General features: G+C 38.2%; 1 protein-coding gene across 1 annotated transcript; it reads left to right on the top strand.

Moving 5' to 3' along the window:
* Nucleotides 1-15,396: 15,396 nt before the first annotated feature.
* Nucleotides 15,397-22,473, top strand: drd1b (dopamine receptor D1b). Its single transcript, XM_024266709.2, has one exon. It carries the CDS (start codon nucleotides 16,892-16,894, stop codon nucleotides 18,281-18,283), a length of 1,392 nt encoding a protein of 463 aa, XP_024122477.1. The 5' UTR covers nucleotides 15,397-16,891; the 3' UTR covers nucleotides 18,284-22,473.
* The last annotated feature ends 636 nt before the right edge of the window (nucleotides 22,474-23,109 follow it).

The raw sequence follows: 23,109 nt of genomic DNA, 5'->3' as shown, positions 1-23,109 counted from the left end.
GGACTTGTGACCAAAAGAGTACAAAGTAAACCATAAAAACCTGAATGCTTACAAACTTTGGAAGCGTTAGCTTAAATTCTAATGTCATCATCACTTTCTGCCAATCAACGGGTGGCTACAGTGGCTCAGCCCCAACAGTTCTGTTCCACTCATCAATACATCTGAGAGGGGTCCCCATGAGGTACGGGTCGGTACTGTTTAATAAGTCAATTTTACAATCACTTAAAATACGCGACAGGACCGCTCAGTGGCGATGAGGAGGAGTAAGCTAGCTAGAGAGGAGATGGGAAGTGGGGGCGGGCCAACTCTGTGTCAACGGTCTCGCCCACAACAAGGAAAATTTCTGATGAACTCCTGGAGAAAATATCTCTTAAAAAACCACACAATTAAAAAAAAATGGGTAAAACAGCATAATCATATTTTAAAAGACCACTGGGAACACTTTTAAAACAGATCAAAAGATGACTGGAGAGGAACTTTAAAATCCTACACATGCAGAGACATCAAAAAGGTTTTTACATTACCTAATTATTCTCTCTAAACCCAAAAGTAAAGGTGCTTTACATGAAGGTAACTCTGTTAACTTTGTAGTATATTTTAAAGTTTCACAATCTGAGCATTTTTCTGATTCCTAGTAGAAAAGATGATGTGAGAATTCTGGGAGACAGTGACTGAATCAAATTGGCAAACTTGCTAAAAGTAGTTTAGAAAAGGACACATTTGAATACATTTAAATGAATGACGACAGTAAATTATGCTGACGTCATGCCAAATTATGCAGGAACTGGATAATTTTATTTATTGAGAAGTTTAAGGTTTTTAAACCAAAAACTGTTTTCTAATTGGAAATCTGAATTAAGCATTACACAAAATTAAGAATGTTGTCCCTTTTCTCTCATGACAATTGAAAACAAAGCATGAAACGATTTGTGTGGATGAAATAACAGCAATTGATTTAGAAGACCAGCAGCCATCCTAATCAAAACTCGGCTTTTTATTGCACCAGTAGCTGTTAATGTCCTGTTAGTGTTCTAGCAGTTAGAAAAGGGGCATTCTGGGGGCCTCAGGGGCACCTCTATGAGTTGTAATTACTGACAATGGGTAATTAATGAGCCAATAAAATCAAGAAGCTTATGGTGTCACATTGAGTCATGTTTTTTTCTCGTGTTTTTGCCCTCCACAGAACAGAAGCGTCTCGAAAAAATGTTTTTAAAATTTGTAATTTTTTTTATTATCTAAAAGTGTAGATTGATCTGCCCTCAGGGTGTTTCCTCTCTCATCTTGGTGTGCCCCCGTACTCACAATGTCAAGCACTAATGAGTCAGCACACTAAAACAGCTGTGTGGTTATTGTGCAATTGCACCAATGATCAGCTGAGGTCCAGATGGGGCTCCTGTTTGCCCCCTGAAGGGCAGCATGTCACACAGACACAGTTTTTATTGGATGTGATACGGAGGTGGGGTGGAAACTAATTCACCTTTCTCTGCATTTTCTACTTTTATATTTTCACAGCAAATTTGTTGAGTCATTCAAAGGTGCTTTATTGGTCACCTTCACCTTTTTTTCTTCCATTTTTAAATACTTTGGTGAGGTACATCGTCTTCTCTGTGTGATATAATTGTTACTATTAAACCTTATTGACTGGAACAGCTATACAGTAATTTACATAATAAATAATGACATTCATGTTGTGCTTGTGGTGATCTTTTTTTGCCGTCGTTAATTTTATTATTGTGCTACAGATGAAGTCAGACCCATAAACAACAATTAAATAGCTTTTATTTAAAGCAGTTTCATTTTTAAGTGCTGGCATATAAAATACCACTTCATAAAGACACATACTGTAAGTTTGAGCTGGAGTAAACAGAATACAATTCAGATTATGCATATTTTCTGTTAGTTTATATTCAAAGCGGCCACGTCTCATTTATAGCACACTAACAGCTAAGCAGTGAACCCTGCAGATGTTCAGAAACTAAAAATAAATTCATTTTTTGACTCATCAGCTATTTAAACAAACACAATATAGATTGCTGTGAGAAACGAAACAGCAAAAGTCAAAATGTGCTTCACTAATTTTCTTTACATGGAAAACTCAAGTTTTTTCTTGTAAACGTGTCTGAATAGGAGAGAAGTATTGTTCTTCAAAAAGGCTCCAATTGAAATTTGTTTCCGATAGTGTTGCAAAAACAATCTTTACTAGAGGTATAAATGTATATCCACAAAGTAAATAAACAGCCCACTATACTTTAAAAATGAAAATTTAATTAATTAATTTAATAAAGCACCAAAACCAAGTTTATCCAATCATTTCAATTCAATTATTTTGTGTTATCTATGTCATTCATTGTGGGCGACAGTGGCTCAGGCGGTAGAGCGGGTCGGCCAATGATCGAAGGATAGGCGTTTCGATTCCGGCTCCCGCCAGCCAAGTGTCGTTGTGTCCTTGGGCAAGACACTTAACCCTACTTGCCTCCAGTGTGCCTCCACTGGTGTGTGAATGCGTATGAATGTTCCGGTGATGGTCAGAGGGGCCGTAGGCGCATACTGGCAGCCACGCCTCTGTCAGCCTGCCCCAGGGCAGCTGTGGCTACAACAGTAGTAGCTTACCGTCACCAAGTATGAATGAGGTGTAAATGAATAATGGATAAACAATGTAAGCGCTTTGAGTGTCCTGAAAAGCGCCGATGAATCTAATCCATTGTTATTATTATTATTATTCTCTTAAAGATTAAAAAATTTAATCTGTATTTCAGTAAAATGCTATTTTTCAAGTAGTCTAAAATAGAAAAAATAAATCTATGAAATCTTTTCTACAAAGTTTGAAGTTGGGCGATTTAACTGGAGGAAACCCCCAGCAGATCAAGACTTAGAAATGTCGGCAAAACGGCAACTGAGAAAACTAGAAAAAGACAGGCAGACACATATCTATTAAAAGAAGAAAAAATGGTACACAGTAATCTAATAAATGACTAAAGCAGTAAAAGAGCTGATAAGACAGGTCCATAGTGAAGAAGGAGATGAAAATGCTTTGGATCTTCCTGTAAACCAGCTCAGTAACCATAAGGGTATTTGCCCTGACACTTGGAGGGTGTAGGTTTAAATCCATGATTGAGTCTGAGACCCAAACATCCATGCTTACGGAGGTGGTTTGTGCGGTTAAACCACCAAACGGCTCCCGATTATGTCGCAGCTTCCCACGGAAATGAGGGAAATAACAAATTCCACACACAGATGTGTGACATCTGATGGAAATTTAGTTTATTTTTAATGACTGGGAGCATTACTGAAAGCTTGGCTTAAGGTCACCTCAACAGCAAGGTTTATCAAAGAGGATAAACCTTCAGGATGGAGATAGTGGTGGCCTTGTGAGCTGAGGAAGTGAGCTGGCTCCACAAGAGAGGAGCCTGACAGCTTAAAATGATAAAACATGGATTATTCAACATTTTTGCTTCTCAACCTTTTTTGCCTTGACTGAAATTCCTATGAAATACATTAACTGAACATATTAACTTGCAGAAAAAAGTCCCAGATACACACAAACAAGTTATTTTTTTATAACCAAAATTTAATGTTAAATAATAAAAAAATAAACTGTAACTAAGTAATCGCAAACCTGGAAAAAAATTCATCGAAATTTATCACGATTAATTAATGTTTGTTTGTTTTTTTGTTACAGTATTTGTTAACCACTAATCTTCAAATAATTACAATATAAAATTACACACGAAAATGTACATTTAGAACATTTCTTTTGAAGTTTTTGTCTACTTTTGACTTTACCTTCGTATTTTCAGTTAAAAGACTTGATTTTAATCAGCACAACCTCTTGTGACAAACCCTTTATTTTGTAATTTTTCCATATTGTATTCACACACTAAAAAAACAGAAAATTATTATTTAAAAGTGTGATTAATTGCATGTAACTTCCACAGCCCTACTTAAAATGTTTTACAACAGCTTGTAACAAACTTTGAAGATAATCGTATGGATAGATCCGTCTTTCTATTTATAAATCTGAAAATAATTGCATGAAACAGCTTGCAATTAGCTCCCTTTAGTGGATTTTTTTTCATTATTTTTCTAAGAAAACATTTCGTAGAAATTTTGCAGGAAGAGAGAGTCACAACACCCTCTGGTTGGGTGGATATTTTCATTGTGATTGAAATGTAGGTGCTCAGTGTGGTACATTTGTTCACACCACTCAGGCTTGACAGAAACAGATAGAGTAATAATGAAACAAACTTGCAGGAGAACTCAACGATTCCTTCTGTTTGCAACTTTATCCCCAGACTCACAGGAAGACACAAAATTGCGCAGCAGGTGTTCTAGTAGAAAGATTTTTGCAGTCGGAGATGAATCAGGTCATGCAAGCGTGAGCACACATTAATGCGTATTTTTAAATTAAATATGAGTTAAGATCTTTCTGAGGAAATGTTGGGAAGAAGACAAACACCTTCAGAGACTCTGAAATTAATAAAAAACAAAGCCTGGACACCATTTTCACAGATTGTTGCTAACACACTTGGCACAAAAGGAAATATCATTGACTGTATATAAGAACGGGACTGAGTAAGAATGATGTCACCCACTGAAAAATGACTGAAAAGTTAATTCAGTCACCATTTTTTTCGCAGTAGGGATGCCGCCATGTTTGAGCCAGACGACATCAGTAAGCAGTGATTGGTACAGTCAACATTTCTACGGCAACCACTCTGACCAATCAGGAGTGAGCTTGTTAGAAGTTCACACCTCTACCACTTTGATTGACAGGAGAATCTGTCAATTAAACGTTTCAAACATAAATGTAAGACTACAAACTTTTATCAAGGCATCTGATAGTTCAGTTTATAACTTTACTAACTTGCACTAGAGAAAAAAAATATCATAATAAATATACAGTATATAAGAACATGTTAAACACAGGGGGTAGAGCAAGAATTGTTATTCTGAAACTTGTAAAAGCTGAGTATGTTTATGAGATTTTGCCTTCTTGGAACCAGCCGGTACTTTCTTTTTGGAACGCCAGGAAGGAAGGGTCACTCAGTCCAGTTCTCATATACAGTCAATCAATAACTAACTGATTATTCTGCAGATCTGATAAAAATATACATAAATATAATTTATTGACAGTAATGTACCACAGTTTTTATCCAACTATAAATGTTTCAATTACACATTTTTTTTTCTAATTTAATTTAATCACAATGTAAAACTAAATTGACATGTCGATGCTGCACAAGCTTCTTTAGGCTCTGTGTCAAATGCCTGTCTTCACAAGAACTGTGTTTTTTTTAGATGTACGTTACAGTTGCTTTGACCCAGTAGATTGTAGGAATCACCACAGTTGTGTTGTTATGCTCCTTCTATATAATCCCAGCTGAGAGCAGCAGGCTTCGCTTCAGTGCAGCTTGTACGATAAAGAAAGAGTGGCTGTGTAAAAGTTGGAGGAGGGAAAGTCAAGTGATTACTTCGGACAACCAGCTAGAAAGAAAGAAGAAATTACTATGAAGGAGAGCTAATAATGAAATGATTTTCCTACTTTCTTGTCATGTCGCTAATTTATTCATTTATTTATGAAGTTTTTTTTCTCTTAATTTTTCTGAAGTATCACCATATTTCTTTTGTTTTGGTTTTTCTGTTTTTTCTCCTGATTTCAGTAAATTTCCCTTGAGAACGCACATTAAATCAAATGAATAAATAAATAAATTAGATCAAATAAAATAGAATAAAATGTTAAAAATCACATAAAATAACATAAATAAAATCAAATCAAATCAAATAAAATAAAATAAAATAAAAATAAAATAAAATAATGATCTGGTCTTATCAGATACTGTTGCAATATAATTACTCACCATTTATAATTTGGCAATCCATACTGTATAGGCATTACAATACTATTTTATATATCTTTTGATTTTTTTTTATTGGTACAAGCATTATTTATTTTGGGCTCCATATTATAAAAACAATTCCCTGTTGCAAGATAATAACATAAAAAACTACAAATGAAAAACTTTATTTAATATTGTTGCATGAAGAATGCATATGACTTACCTTTATTTTCTTAAGATAAATATATTTTTTTCTTTTGTAATATTAATTTTTAGCGTTCCAAAAACATGTGGACAAAAAGTATTTAAAAAAGTTGAGCTGCATGAATTTACTAATTTTAAGCAGTTTTCTTCCACACTATTAAAACCTTAACATTTTTTATGATTTATGTACTAATGAAACTGTTTCTGATTACACATTTCATTGACATAAAGAGAAATTTCTCTCCAATTTCCTCCACTGTCATTTTTAGTCATTTTTCCTCGATGTGAATGTGATGTTCACAGAGATTTTACTCAGCATGTAGGTTCTGACAGCTCCTGTGAGGCTTCTATAAAACACATTCTCTTTGACAGTGTTTGACAGGCAATAAAGGGACAAAAGCACTGATGAAAGTCTGGTTTTCTCATCAGTGGCTGAAAGACGGTGCATTGTTGATCACTCGAGGGGCATGTTTGATTTCAGGTACCCTGCTGACTTTTCACCCCCCTGTGTGCCATTTTGAAGCAGACAGCAATAAGTGATCAACAGAAATGGGTGAAGGAGGAATGAAAGAGAACAGAGTTCCAACAGCGGTAGGGAATGTTTGAATGGAGAAAGAAAGAGGAATAATAAGGATAAGAGATAGTCAGATAAATGAGATCTATATGGAAAGAATATGAAGGAGAATAGTGGATTGTATAAAAAAGTTAGTAAAGTAGTGGAAATGAGGGTCAATGATGAATCAGGCTGAATTACTGGTGACATCATGCAGATGGAGGAGAAGGAAATAAGTAAGAGAACGGATTAAGAAGAGTGACTGCAGGTATGAGAAATTACTGAATAAAAAAAGTAAGTAGGGATTAAAAGGACAATGGAAAAATGTCCTTCTCAAAATAAGTAAAAAAATATTCAACACACAAAGATTTTTCATTGTTATAAGTGAAAAAATCTGCTAATAGAACTTGTAGAATCTGATGCCTGTTATGTGAAAAGTATTAGATTAATTAAAAAAAAAATCTTATTTTACTGCTACAACTGTCAAACTTTGCTTTTTTGACCAATTATTAGACAAGAATTTCACATTTAAGGATGAAGTTGTCAAAATTATATTAATTAAAAACTTGAAACATTCCTTAAGATGTTTTCAAGATCAGTTGATTTAACAAGAAATTCATCTTACTGAAGAGTTATTACTGAGATAGTTTTATTTTGTACCAAATGTAATAAGAAAATTAAACTAAAAATTAACAAAAAATGAATGAGGTTCAAAAGAATAAATAGTAACATTGATAGTTAGTTAATATAGACTTCATTTAGTCTGTTATATGATACACTGAAAAAAAATGGAAACATTAAACAAAAGTTCTGAAATGTGTTACGTTTAGAATTATTCATTTTCATTAAATTAAAAATTTTAGTTGATGGTTTTAAATTTAACACATTACAGAGCTTTTGTTAACTGATTAAATGCTTAACTTTTTACACTGTTAGAGATGATTGTTTATCTGAAACAAACATTAACATGCTGCAGTAATTTATTTATTAAACAAAACTTTAAAAAATATTCACATATTCACTTCATTTTAATTGTTTTTATCATCAAATAAGGCCAAACTGCAACAGCTGCGTGTCTGCAGGCTGACTCAACACAGAAAAGCTTTTAAAGTAACAAAATCAGAAAACGCTTCGGGAAAACTGGAAACCAACAACACAAAGCGGTAACAAGGAGCTGCAAAACGAGGCATTCTGCCACTAATCAGAGGCACCCTCCTCAAACAACACTGCACAAACCAGCAACTAACTCTTAAAAAAAAAAAAGAATGAAAAACGTCTTGCAGAGGCTTCAGACCTGGCAGGGGTTTAGCTATGAAAGTGGAGTTCCTGTGACAGCTCAGTATGAAGCACACAGCATCATGTCAATTCTGTTTGGAGAACACTCCAGAAAGAAATCTCTGGCTCACTTTTTAGCACAACACTTTGCCTAAACTTTTAAAAAGTTGCATCATGGGAACATTTATTTATTTATTTTTTCATTTTTGTTGTTCAGATGGAACAAAAGTATGCTTTAAGATCCATTATGTTGACTTTGGATTACAAAATAAAACATTCTATTCTATTCTATGAAGAGAAAGGTAAAAACAGGGGTACAGGAGTACAACTTTTTGTCTAAAATGATGTGTAACCTGGGTTTATGATGAGATCTTCACAACAACAGTGTTGTGTGTTTGCGCAGAAACTACACAATCGAATTCTCCACTGACACAATTTGATAAACTGCAAACAAAACAAGGTGACACGTCCCTGTGATCTGCACACTGGCGATTTCAGCTCCAGGTGGCAGTAAACAGAGCAGGCCAAATAACATTTTTGTGAGGTGTGCTTGTGGAAATGCGTTCTGTTGTGTTTCTAATGCCTTGACAAAAAAATGTGTTGTCACCAACATAGAACAGATTCACCAGTGAACCTTTTTTATATTTCTGTTTATGCCTGCAGTTTGGAATGATGCTTTTCCTCAAAATGTCCGTAGGAAAAAAAAATCATTTTTTAATAGTTTAAACAACTAAAAATTGACGTGACTGATTAAAAACATTTGAAGATACCAGACACACTCCTGACTACTTTGTAACACAGTTTTTATTTGAAAAAAATAGAGATTTTGCCAAATCCAAATAAATAGTTCCACCACCATAATTTTAGATATTTTAACAGGGATACTTTGATTTTACATTTTTCTTGGGATTGAAAGAGAATTATGTAGGTCAAGAGTCTGAAACCTGTGGCTCTTTTACCCCTCCACTGTGGCTCTTTGGTTAAAATAAAATGTTTTAAAAATTTGTTAAAAGTAGCTGTAAAGGAAAAAGTAAATAGTAATGTTAAAAAAATAAACTAACTTAAACCTTTATCCAACTCATTCACAAACAACTGAAGGACAGTAGGAATCATTGAACGAGGATCCTAACAACAGTAGTGTAATTCTCCATCAGTCCTTTGTAGTTTATCAACGTCTTACTGACACATCTGGATTTCATTTTGAGCTTCATTTATCACAGAAAATCTATTTATTGTCAGTAAACACAACCAGATTTAAAGCTACGTTGAGTAATAATCCACTGGATTATAAAACAGATTTTCTCTTTTTGAACAAATTTAAGGATTTAAAGTCTGCCTCCTGGTTTTAATATATGACAGGGGTAATTTAAGTAGCTGTGATTTATTTTTTGTCGGATGTATTTTTTGAATTTGTGTCTGATAAGCTCCAGAAACAGTAAAATAGACATTTTTTTTAAATAATTGATGATATTACACTTCCTATGGCATTTGCTGAATTGACATGATCCTATGGCGTAGGATGTCTTTTATTTTGAAAGGAAGTCATACAGGAAGTCTGTCAAAAGTTGTAAATTATTTAATTTATAGCAAAACAAACAAACAAAAAAAACTTATATTTTGTTTAAACGTCAGTAGCAAAAACATAAATATAAATCAGTATCTTATTTTTCTAAAGGGTGAGTGAAAACTTTGTGACTTCTTCTGAGTTTTGGTTAGTGAGAAATCAACCCGAATGCTTCTTTAAGTGTTAAAGGTTTCAGACCCCTGATGTAGGCGATGCATTTAGTTGTTCATTTAGTTTTTTTTTTTTTTTTGTATTATTATGGTTAACTCATTGCGTTTAAATTTCAATAACAAAAATCTCTATTTTAAATAGTTCCTCCTATTTAATTCTGCTTTTTGCCTAAACTATAAATGTAAATACGGATAAACATGTTCTAACCTTTTGCCAGCTGAACGCAATATTTTTTTATCTTTTCTTTTTATTGTTTTCTTTTTTCATTGTTTCTTGCAACAATGCAGTCTCCTCTCTTAAAACAAGCACATTAAGTCTGCCAAGCTGCAAATCCGTCAACAGATTAAAGTGTCAAGATGCCTCGCCCATATTTGCATTTGTGTAATTCCCTTGCGCCGCTCCGCCCCGTCCTTGTCTCCTCCATAAGTGCAAATCACCACTTAAAGCAGCACGTCCCCAGCTCGCGGTTTAAAGGGGTCAGACTCCTTTTGATCAGTGCAGGATGTAAGCTGTGCTGACTTGGATCTAAAACAATCCGCTGTTAAGCTGAACTGCAAAATCTTTCAAAGAAAAAAACGCTACAATGCTTTGTGAGGAGCTGGAAAAGCAAACACTGCTGTATGAGAAAAGAGGCAGAAAAATTCATATTTATATAATTATAACGTGATACTTTTTCAAAGACAATAAAGTCCAGTTTGAATCCGTATGGACTAATCTGCAGCTCGCTTTTTACTTAGGAGTAAAAAAAAGTCAATCTTCTTGTCTGTGTTTTTGCAATGCCTTCCACACCTTCAGAGTTTGGTCACTTTGCAGCAGTTTTGTTCTTTTTTTAGAGTCTGCCAAAGAACTATGAAAGCATTATGGAGAGTAAAGGTATGCTGTGTTGTGTGCCACCTTTCTAAACCGCTTAAGTGGTTTAAGTCCTGGGGTCGGCAGGAACAAAACTGGGTGGGTGAGCAATGTCCTTAACCCCAGCCAGCGGCTCTAAGCAGCTCCACTGGCACGAGCAGTCATGCCAGTGGAGCTGCTTAGATCTGTGGTTGTGCTGTGCAGCTCACAGGTTTGAAAAGGAAACCCTAGGTGTCAACAATAGGAGTTTGCCCCAAACTGAAGGGTCCCGAAGAAATAAGGTTACACAAAGATAACAAAATAAAAAGGGGTATGTTATGTGCACACATTTATGTGCGAGGAAGCAAAAAAACAGATGATAAATTCATGCAGCATTGTCCGCACATATTTTGACCCTAACCATAATCCTAACCCTGCCCTAATTACGTGCAATAGGTCACTTCTGTTTCCACATTTCTGACAAATAAGCTAAAATGTGATCAAGTAAAGAAAAGTAAGAACAGTTACTAGGAAACGACGATGGAATAGGAACAAAAAGATTGTAAAAACAGAAACTGCACGGATCCATCCATCCATTTTATCCCATACATGGTCACAGGGTTGCTGGAGCCTATCCCAGCCACTGATGAATGAATGAATGAATGAACTTTATTTATATAGCACTTTACTACTCCTTTCAGTACCAAAGTGCCTCACAATAAAAGAAACAAATTTTTAAAAAGCATAAAATTACAAAAATGAATAAAAATACAATAAAATAAATAAAATAAAAGGCCACCAACTACTGAGCATTAAAAGCTATTCTAAAAAGATTTGTTTTTAAATATGGATGGATGGATGAAGGGGGGGTGCACCCTGGACAGGTCGCCAGTCAGTCACAGGGCCACAATCACACACATCCACACTTAGGGACAATTTAGAATAGAATAGAATAGAATAGAATAGAATAGAATAGAATAGAATAGAATAGAATAGAATAGAATAGAATAGAATAGAAAATACTTTATTAGTCCCTTTGGAAGTCCTCAAGGAAATTCAGGTACCAGCATCCGTACAGCACACAAATTGAGTAAAATAACAAAATAAAGTAAAATAGACTGACTATAAAGTAAAATAGACTGAATATAGCTAAATATGCAAATAGAAAAGTAATAAACATTGCACGATACCCTGAAAGATTTTTGATAGATTAATAGATTGATGGATAAAGATTTTTTGATATTGCACTGGTAAGAGTATTGCACATGTCTAGACAAACATTAGAGAACACATTTAGAGAAACCAATTCATCCATGAATCATGTTTTTGGACTGTAAAAAAAAAAATCGTGCAAAATCTACACAAAAAGGTCAAACTTTGACCAATCAGGGACTTGCTTTTGATCGTGACAAACCGGTGACGCCCTCTTTTATATTGACACATTTTATTGTATCACGGAGGAGAAATTAATAAATGCAGTTTGTGCCCAGCAAGAATTATATGACACCAAGTCCGTCGTATATCAGAATAGAGCTGTGTGCACCTTTGTCATTTTGCACCACGTCTCTTGTAACTGTAGGTGGCGCACATGCACTAGTAAACAGTAGAAAAAGGAAAGAAGAAGAAACCCCTCCCTGCTCATTCAGTGTGAACACCATAAACTGAAAATGAGTTAAAAAATGTGCATTTATTTTCCAATTCTTGAATGTGAGAAAGTAATTCACTTCTCATTTAATTAATCCCTAACTACTAACCACAGTTAAGCCATCATAACTGAAAGGTTAAGTAGTAACTCCTCATAAATTCCCTTGTAGCTGTGGAGATTTTGTGACCCTTATTGTGTGTTCAGTGTTGTGTCCCGTAATGTTGTGTTTTCCATCTCTAAACCACTACATCAAGTAACTACATGGAATGCATTAAATCAACAAGCATCCTCCCAAAGATAGAAAGACACGCATGGAGCAAAATGCTAAGAGATTAACCTTTAGCGTGACCAGTGTAGCACTACTTTATTAACCTACTTTATCATATTAAACTGCAGACAGATGGTCCAAATATCAACTGTATTGAGACGTTTATCCCTGGATATGAAGGAAGGGGATGGCAGAGGGATGGGAGGAGCAGCAGAGGAAGTCCTGACCAATCATGCGTTGACAATTAGAAACGGCAAAAAAAATAAAAAATAAAAATATTTTCTATAAAAATACTTTGATTAGAGCTCGTTTTGGAGCAAAGGAGCAAGTACAAGGTCATTATCAAAAACACACAAATGTAGCATAATCTGAGTTTTACACTTTTACAAACCATTGATTCACAACAATATAACTTGATTGAATTCTACAATCAGTACAAAGATTCAAAGCTTCTCTGAGTGCGTCAGTTGGCAAACCTTTGAGAGGTCTTAGTAAAATTCAGAAAACTGATTCAAATTTGCCCCTAGGTGTAATTTTGAATGAGTATGGTTGTTTGTCTCAATGTGGCCCACAAATTAATCGGCTAAAAATTCACCATGCTTTTGCCCAGTAGTGGGTAGGATAGGCTCCAGCAACCCCACGACTCCTAGAGGGATTGAGAGTGTTTGGAAAACAGATGGATGGGATAGAATAGGGACGTGTACACACTAAGTATTTGTTTGGATTTAGGAGAATCATTCAGTTTACATATATGTATTTATATATAGCCCAATATCACAATATAGTTGTTTCAATGGGTTTTACACTGGTTATAGCACAAAAAAAACATAAAGTCAGTTATAAAGTGTAAACAATTGCTGCTTGCTAAACTAAACTAAACAGACTAAGCTAAACTCGCTATCGCTGTCAAAAGACGATCCTTCTCGGTAAAACAAACAAAAAAAAAAGATTCTGGGGGAAAAAATTAAAAATAAGAACCAATATTAAACCAAAAGTTTGTCACAATAAGCTCTACTTACTGCTGGTACATTTTATTTGGTATTTATGACAGCAAACAAGACACATTTCTAAGCTACAATTTGTAAACCTTTTTTTTTCTTTAAATTATTAACCCCTTGACACCTATTGACCCAAATATGCATTGATTAAATTTTAGCCTCTTGCCAGGCTAGCTAGTAATCAGAGAATATTTAATTTATTGTTCCCTTACCGACTGTAATGAGATTTGGGGAATAATTACAATTTTCATTACATACTTCTCCATGGAACTCAGCAGAGGGAGATTGGTTTGGCTTTCGGTTCCCTCTGCTGTAACTCTTGTAGGTTTACACTGATATTAATACTCTAAAAATTGTAGATTTTCTATAAGTTATCATTTGCATCAGCTCTCAGGTTCTGTTCTCTGTTCTCATTTACTTCTCTCCTCTTTATTATTTATTATATTTAGTTCTCTGTGCTTCTGTTTGGTGCAGTGTGATTCGCGTGTTGTTCCTCTTTTCCACTCGCCTCCGGAGGAGCAGGAGAGATTTCAGATTCCTGGTGGATCGCCCGTGCCCCTGTTCTTGGCCGTGGACTGCTTGTTTTGGCTGTGGACCTCGCCCCCACCTGTCCCTGAGTCCTATCTGCCTGAACTATTTAAATACGTAGTTGTAGAGTTTGATAAGCTAATTCTTCAGCTGCATAAATAAAATTCAATTGAATTTACTATAAATTATAAGAAAGCTTAATTGCTGGAAAAACAATTCAGGAATTAAGCATAAAAGGGCAAAAATGGGCACAATGATAAATAAATGTAGAAAATAAAATCAAAGTTTTCTTAAAAATTGAATCCAGTGACAGTCTGTGAATGATTTTGGCTTAACTAAAAGTGACAATGGCTTTACAAATGAAGGATACATAATTATATCACATTAGATGGGCTTCAGAACTGTCATGTTGAATTTCGGCCAACAGTCTTAAGCTCTGATATAATTTAAAAGCACGCACTATCCAATGACCCCCTCAGTAAACAGAGTTGCATCATGATATCATGCGAGGATGCAGACGGAGGTCAAAATGTCAGCATTGTGGAAGTTCAGAGGACAGAAACAAAGTGCTGCTGCAGTAGGAGTGGTGCTGGAGTTGCAGGTGGAAGTGACTTTTTTTCAAATGTTAAAACGACTTTGTGGCGACAAAACCGCTAAAATAGACAAAAAATGGTCAATGCCTGTAATAGTTCTATTCTATTTTGTTTTGTTTGCTTTTTGGAGCAGACATGAATTACCCTGCATGGCTGGTTGTGTGCGCTCGCGTGCGTGCGTGTGTGCGCCGGCGAGGCCGAGTGTGTTTGTATGTGACGTGGTCTGGGTTTGAACTTTGTCAGCTGCACGCACACCCCGACTCAGAGCTACAGGGAAATGTGGGCGTCATGTCTGCCAGGCCTCTTACACTTGGCTTGTCTACATGCATTACTCACACACATACACACATTCGCAAACACATACATGTGTACACAGCCAGGAACATGCACACAGACACACACTTACAAAAATAACTGCAGTCACAGAAACGCACGCAGAGGGAGGGTAAGAGGGGGGACCCATTGAAGATTTCATTTTGCTAAATAGTTAATATTCAGACCGGCTGAGCATGCCAGGCAGCCAGTGTCATGATAGCAGCAGATTCTATAATTCACATCCAGCACTCTGGGTGGCTCTGTGTGTGTGCCACTGACTCACACACATTTCAAATACATTCTTTTATTAGGAGTTCCTTAAATTGATTGAAGCGGAGCCACTTTGTGCCCAGATTTCCAGCAAGAACAAACACTGACATCACAGTTCTTTCTACTGCTGTGGTTCTTTTAATTCACTATTTATAATCCATGTTAGATCAATCTATTTCAGATTATCTTCTTTCCACATTTCCTGTAGATGGCACCATTGCGCGCTTGATGGCAACAAGTTCAAGCCAGGACGTCGATTTGTAGCTTATCTTTCACCTCAACACCCTCGTGGCAGTAATATTTGATGTAAGTGGAAGTAATTAGAGAGCATAAACTGCTAAAATTAAACATTGATGTCAGTGGCACGTGGCGGACTCAGCGGAAATACGCGCGCGTAAAGGGGTTGATTCGGGGGAAACGGTTTGAAGCTTATTAAACTTTCTGGATTAAAATAGTTAAAATACCAGTAGTTTAACTTTCTGTCGGTGTTTCTGTGGCTGGAGCGGTTGTGGTGGAGACCGTGGCGCGCAGCAGCAGCAGCCGCAGATGAGCGGAGAGAGAGGAGCGCGCATTAAACATGCTCTTGGAGAGAGTCATTCCCGTCACTCTCCGCGCGCAGTCAGACCGCAGTGCCATCTCGGGGTAATCTCACTGAATGTTGCACTACAAAAGATGACTCTAAAAATAAAAGTGAAGGAAGGGGACTGGCAGAACACGTGAGGACCTCAGCTGAGAGCGCACCAGACTTCCCGTGGATCAGAGCGCACAGGGGGGTGAGCTCCTGCGTCAAGATACAAGTTTGGATGTATGCTGGGGAATGTCCACCACTTCTTTATGTTAGTCTTTGATTTTTGGATTATATTTATTTAAATTATTCAATTCCCCACTGCGCTTCCTGGAGCTGCACGTCCACGCACCTTGGCGCGCGCTGTCCTCAGCCACAGTGATGGAAACGAACAGCACCGCTGATTCAAGGACGTCAAGCGATCAGGAAATCGTTTAGATGAGTATACGTCCGATTTTTTTTTTTTTTTTTTGAGGAGTGGAAATAAACAGAAAGCAAACTGATCCAAAGGATTACAACAGCAGGTGCATGAAAACACTCCTGCTTCTTGAAACATGGATTGTAAAGGAATCGTCTGCTGAACCACCGGTGAGTGAGTTAAAATGAGAAAATAAGGAAACAAGAGAGCTGCCAGGGTGGATCTCTGTCAGTCCAGGGACCAATATCATCACAGGGACACGCCTCGAAGATCATTAAACAAATCAGATAAAGGCAGTGCAGAAACCATCAATAGAAGTTATTGATGAGGTGGTATATAAGGCTAATGATTGGCCAAACTCCCATTCACTCAAAAACGAGGGAACAATATACTGTGGAACTTTTCTGAAAGGTTTGAGAGTTTCAGCGTGAACCCAGAGGAAGAACTTTGGTCTGCAGAGAGAAAACTTTTATGAGGACAGAGCTGACCAGAAGAGCAAATGCAAACCACAACCGGAACCTTTTTCTCCCTCCACAAAGTAGAATGTCGTCCGTCTGCGCTGCTGCTGCAGGAATCGTCGACTATTTTTGGGGAGGAATTCCCGAGGGCAAGGTTTTGAAACACTTTTAACATCATTTGTGCAAACATGGTGTTTGTGCCGAGGAGCCCGCGGATGACCCAGACTGTGGGAGAGCTGGTGCCAAGACAGTTTAGCTCTCCAGCAGCAACGCTGTCCGTCTGAGGCTCTCTCTCACAACGGCACATCGGCGACTGCGGGCTGGAGATGTGATGGGGTGAGTGCTGACATCCCCCTCACCCACCCCCTGTCTCTCACGTTGTTAGCACAATAATATAAACAATGGATCAGAATTTCTCAACAGTGCGAGATGGCAGGCAGCTCACGGCGGAGAGAGACTCGTCAAAGCGGGTTCTGACAGGATGCTTCCTGTCCCTGCTCATCTTCACCACGCTACTAGGCAACACCCTCGTGTGTGCTGCCGTCACCAAGTTCCGACACCTGAGGACGAAGGTCACCAACTTCTTTGTCATCTCGCTGGCCATCTCTGACCTTCTGGTTGCTATTTTGGTGATGCCGTGGAAGGCAGCCACTGAGATCATGGGGTTTTGGCCGTTTGGAGCTTTCTGCAACGTCTGGGTGGCGTTTGACATCATGTGCTCCACAGCCTCAATCCTGAATCTTTGTGTGATCAGCGTCGATCGGTACTGGGCCATTTCCAGTCCGTTCCGCTACGAACGCAAGATGACTCCTAAAGTGGCGTGTCTCATGATAAGTGCCGCCTGGACTCTCTCCGTCCTCATCTCCTTCATCCCTGTCCAGCTGAACTGGCACAAAGCTCAAACCACCACCTACGCAGAGCTAAACGGGACGTACCCCTTAGATCTGCCCCCTGACAACTGCGACTCCAGCCTTAACAGGACGTACGCCATCTCCTCCTCCCTCATCAGCTTCTACATCCCTGTGGCGATTATGCTGGTCACCTACACTCGAATCTACCGCATCGCCCAGAAACAGATCCGGAGGATATCTGCCTTGGAGAGAGCAGCAGAGAGTGCCAAAAACCGCCACAGCAGCATGGGGAATAGTTCGAGCATGGAAAGCGAGAGCTCCTTCAAAATGTCGTTCAAACGAGAAACCAAAGTGTTAAAGACGCTCTCGGTCATCATGGGCGTGTTTGTGTGCTGCTGGTTGCCCTTCTTCATCCTGAACTGCATGGTTCCATTCTGCGAAACGAACTCGCCGGACGGCTCCACGGACTTCCCCTGCATCAGCTCCACCACTTTTGATGTGTTTGTGTGGTTCGGCTGGGCGAACTCCTCACTGAACCCCATCATCTATGCCTTCAACGCAGACTTCCGCAAGGCCTTCTCCATCCTCCTGGGCTGCCACAGACTCTGTCCGGGGAGCAACTCCATCGAGATCGTCAGCATCAACAACAACATGGGCGGCGCTACCTCCAACCCCAACTGCCAGTATCAACCCAAGAGCCACATCCCGAAGGAGGGCAACAACTCAGCCAGCTACGTGATTCCACACAGCATCTTATGTCAGGAGGAGGAGTTACAAAAGAAAGAAGGATGTAGAGGGGAGAATGAGATGGGAATGGTGAGCAACACCCTGGAGAAACCCTCCCCAGCTATCTCTGGGAATTTAGACAGTGATACCGAGGTCACACTGGAAAAGATCAATCCTATAACCCAGAATGGGCAGCACAAAGCTGTGTCATGTTGAGAGAATGTCAGCAAAAATGGATATAAATGCAGCAGCGCTTCTACGTATGGACCGCGGCAGGCGAGGCTCAGAAAAGGAAACAAACATCTCTGACAGGACCAACAAACGTGGAAAAAAAAAAGAAAACCTACAGAATGTTTTAATGTAAAGGCACTTTATCCTGAAAATAACTATCTGCAAAATACACTCAGCATTTATTGATGAAATGAAAACATTTGATGATAAATGTTGATGATATGTATATTAAAACTGAACACCGGAGCAGACGTGTGATCTGCATATGTATGATGTACAGCAATGTCACTCATTTGGAAAGAGTATATATGTGTGGGGGGGCGTAGCATTAGTGAAATATCATGTAGGTACAGTAGGTGCTTGTTTGTGTTAAACGAAAGAACAACGTGGCTAAATCAATGCAGTAAAATAGTTCCTTATTGCAGTTATTTCTCTAACGTAAAAGCAGTATTATTGAAAAAAAGAAAAAAAAAACTCCTTTATTGCTGTGGTAATTCATTTTAATTAAAAAAAAGACCAAAGCAAATGTTATGAGACAGGGGAAAAATGTTATTGGATTCTGTTTGGGTATACATTTTTGATATTTACACCCTTCCACCATAATCTTTCTGTGCCTGTGGGGAATCTTTTCAAACCTTACTTACTTAGAGGTCCGGCTTATCTTTTATGTGACAGAATAAAAGGACAGGGCGAAAGAGAAAGGCTCTGCTATGATCTGCTTTCTGTTGCGTATTCGGTTTCTGATCGATCCTCGGTCACCTGGGAGCGAAAGAGCATTTCTAGATTTCTTGATATCTTTATGTTCCTGGTTCTCCCTGCAGCCTGCATACCGACAACAAAATTCCTTCTTTTTTGTTCTCCTTTTCCCCACCACTCTCACTCTCATCATCTTTACTTCTCTCCATCTTTACTTTCTTTAAAGTTTAATCCTCCCCCACACCATCTCGTTTGGCAGTCATCCATTTTATGTCTTTCTTTCGCCCACTTTACATTCTTGATGATTCTCCTCTTGGCAAATGCAACCAGTTCATCGTGATAATATTAATGGGAAAAAGGAAGACGTGTTGGATTTCATGCTAAAGAGCAGGTTGAGCCTCGATGTAGGTCACACTTTGTGACCTTTTTCAAATTGATGATTCTGTAAATCGCCACGCTGTGACAGCCGGTCACGTCTTTCATTTTTGCATAGATGACTTAGGGAAAAGAGAAGATACTCGAGATAAAATCAGCATTAGGGTCTTCAAATCTGCTGCAACTACTCTCCTAATTTAAACAGTATTTGCTCTATGTAGTGTTTTGTACTTTTTACTGACGTTTGGATTATAAATTCACTTGACCAAATATGACGTTTTGAGCACTGTAAAAACTAGAGGGGGTGTATTGCGAAGAGTCTGGCAATACGATAAGTATCTTGATATGTTTATCGATATATGTCTCACAATACGATACGTATTGTGATATTTTCCAAGAATGTACCAGAACAAATTTTCTTGTAAAAATGAATATGCTTTTCATTGAAGTAAAATGGTAAAATTCATTTTATTTAATGACCACAAGTTTAAGCACTGTAGATACTTTCAGCAACATGGCCCAGAGTTGCAGTTTGGTACCCATCCTACGTAAAAACTAAGTAGTACATGTCTCATAACAACAAATATCGCGAGGCTACAAGCATTTAACTCAAGCTGGTTCTCGCGAGATCTTGTTGTTGTTTTGGTCACTATATAGAGCTGCTCAAAAAGACACATTGTGCTGCCACCTTGCTCAGATGGAAAACAAAAGTAAATAATTAAATATCGTCTTGTCAGCATTTTAAATCCATACAAGTATCGCCAGATGAAATATCGCGATTTATCGCCAAATCGATTTTTCCCTACACTATTAGTGAAAACCCTCCCAAAAACTAGTGTGAGGCTTATTTTTTATGTTTTATAGCAGGGGTCCCCAAAGTTTTTCACATAACTGTTTTCTCCTCTGTTGTGGGTCCCAAATTTGGCCAAGCATAGTCAAATTTTAAATAATTAATTTCAGAGAAAAAACAATACTAAAACATTTTAAAAATTAAACCAATAAATAGTCTATGCTCTGGAATAAAAAGTCATGTTTTATATGGGTTTCGATTGGCCAGATTGAGAAAAAGAAAAAAAAAAAAGATGCGTCTATAATAGTGTTTGAGGGGCTGGGTCAAATATGGGGGTGGGTCGGATTCGGCTGTAGTTTGGGGACCCCTGTTTTATAGTAAAAATAATGTAGACAAAAACAGGAAATGGAGTAGAAAATGAAAAGGAAGTGATTTTGAACTTCATATAGGTAGAACTAAAGTGACATGCATTGTGTGTGACATAAATAATCATCAGAGTCAGACATAATTAGCGGTGAAGTGGAAGCCTGCGCTCCAACCCTTTTACTTTTTTCTTTTTTGGTGGTACTGTTGCTCTGTATGCGGAGCGCTGCCTGCACGCGGTCGGTGCACGAAGGCGTGAAACCTCTGCACATCAGAGAAAAGGAGAGCAGATCGGATAGAAAGCAATTGGTCTTGAATGAAGCGTTTGATTTTCCTGCGTTGGAAAATCCAATGCTATCCAGACGGCAGTGAATCAGGGCAAAGCTTTCGGTTCGATATGTGGCTCGGCTTGTGTCAGAGAAAAAAAAAAATCCCCTCATTGTGTCCTCTCTGCCTCCCCACAACATTCCGCCTGCTGCTGCTCTTCCAGTGTTTTGCAACTGGGATTGCAACCCAGCGGTACGATTTCATTTAATTCTTACAAGTGCTCAAGCGTGGTACAACAAGTGCCACATATTGTAAGCTGCCCCCCCCCCCCCTTTTGCTCCACCGTGGGGTTTCTAATGATCAGCCATATCAGCTTAACAAACCTCACCTCTCACTCCGCACCAGTTATTTCCAAACATGCCATAAAACACGAAGTGTGTATAATCCGTCAGAATTGGACATGAAAGGAAACTGCCTTGGGGAGGATTTCTCTTCCACTCACCCCCCCTTACCCCGCCTCTCCTTCCTTCCTTCTGTATTTTACTCTTTTCTCTCGGCTGCCTCTGTCGACTTGATGAGTGTTCCTGATGTTAACACAGATTGAATTTAGTATTAACACAGACAGAGCTTTCCTCGTATTGGAATTGCTGAATCCCCACCTGGCCATTATACTATTAGACTGTGTTGTTACTGCTGCTGCTGCCAAAACCTTTTTTTTTATTTATTTTTTTGGGGGGATAAGCATGGCTTTACTGTTGTTGATGCTGTGATCTTAATGTTTAAGGTGAAAACCCGGAACGCCGAGCTTTATCAGCCATTTTTGTGACGTCATCTGCATTCACAGGTTAGCTCTGTATAGTTAGCACCACGTATGTACTCCGTGTGTCCATTTGTTGAACAGAGAGGCTCTCTGGTGTGCTATGTGTGGCTCTTCACCCCCCCTCCACCGTGACTCCGCAGCCTTCACCATGTCAACTCAGTCAGTCATCTTTTCTGCAGCTGCCACTGCTTTTATTTTTATTTTTTTTTTTTTGGGAGAAGGGACATGTCAGGCTGCAGCTCCAGAAGCAAAATGTTCCGTTTGATTCAGAGCTTTCCCCCTTTAGGCTGCCTACGAGCTCCTCCGGGGAGCTACGGTGACGATGCATAAGTCTCGATAAGTGCAGGAACATGACAACTTAAGCAAATCAGACAGTGAGGAGTCTCTCCTCCTCCTCCTCCAACTCTGGTGAGTAGCCGGCTTTAGGAACATGCAGCCATTTTGATGGCTGCGTCTCCTTTGATTTTTCGTTTCAAAATGACATAGACCCTACCTCATTCTCGGTTCAGTGACAGAATGCCATGTAAAAACATAAAGTCAGTGACAGCGTCAAGGGTTGGGGATGGCAGGGACGGAGTGTTGTACAGTGATGTTCAAAATGTAGTGAAGATGAACACAAGTGCTTTTTATCTTTCAGAATCCTTAACATGTGTAGCAGACTTACATGCTGTATGTTTTTTATTTTTATTTTTAATGTGGGATTAAAAGAAAAGTTCAAAATTCTTTAGATAAAGTTGGATTGACATGTCTCTGATGTTCATCCATGAACGTGATGTCAAAGAGTTTGGCCCTCAGAGTCTTTTAGTTTACAGTTTGTACAAAAGAAAATGTGCCCTTCTTGTAAAATAAAAAAAGTTGTATGTATGTTGTTTTCTTTTCCATGTGTGTTTGATGTGTGAAGGGGCTAAGATTTGGCCGTGCAATGTACCTTCAGCTCTCAGCGGGAATCAGAAGATCATGTCAGTGCAGGGGATCGATGAAGATTGATTCTGAACATTGATGGATATTTTTTTTTCCAGCTCCCTGAGCGCAGTGTCCTCTCTGTGTTCCTACATTTACATAACCTGACGGCCACCTGACAGTTGACACGTCCTTTTCCTCCACACCTTTCCGTGGCTCATTTGTGAACTCAAAATATGGGGGCCAAACACATGCAAACCCCAATCCACTGTGGCATTTTGTAAAATGCCTTTAAGGTGAAAGAGGGAAAAAAAAAATCTATTTTATCTTTTATAGCAGATTTTCTCAAACAGATGGATATTTTTGTGGGGATGTTTAATTTTTAACAACTCAAATTATGCTTTAAAAGCACTGTGCAAACGACTCAATCATGGAAAATCAACATTTTGTCAAATTTAACATAATAATTGAAACCAAGTCTTCCTGTTATTTGACTGGAACTTGTTTTGTCAGATTGAACCTGAAGGTTAAATTAAATATAAATCAGTCTGAGAGTCCAAGAAAGATTTGACAAACATAAAATATAACCTCAGTCCAACT

Source organism: Oryzias melastigma, linkage group LG14 (genome assembly GCF_002922805.2).
Source record: "Oryzias melastigma strain HK-1 linkage group LG14, ASM292280v2, whole genome shotgun sequence".
Taxonomy (NCBI): Eukaryota; Metazoa; Chordata; class Actinopteri; order Beloniformes; family Adrianichthyidae; genus Oryzias; species Oryzias melastigma.
The sequence above is the reverse complement of the archived record's forward strand: the minus strand, read 5'-3'. Positions and strand labels throughout refer to the sequence as shown.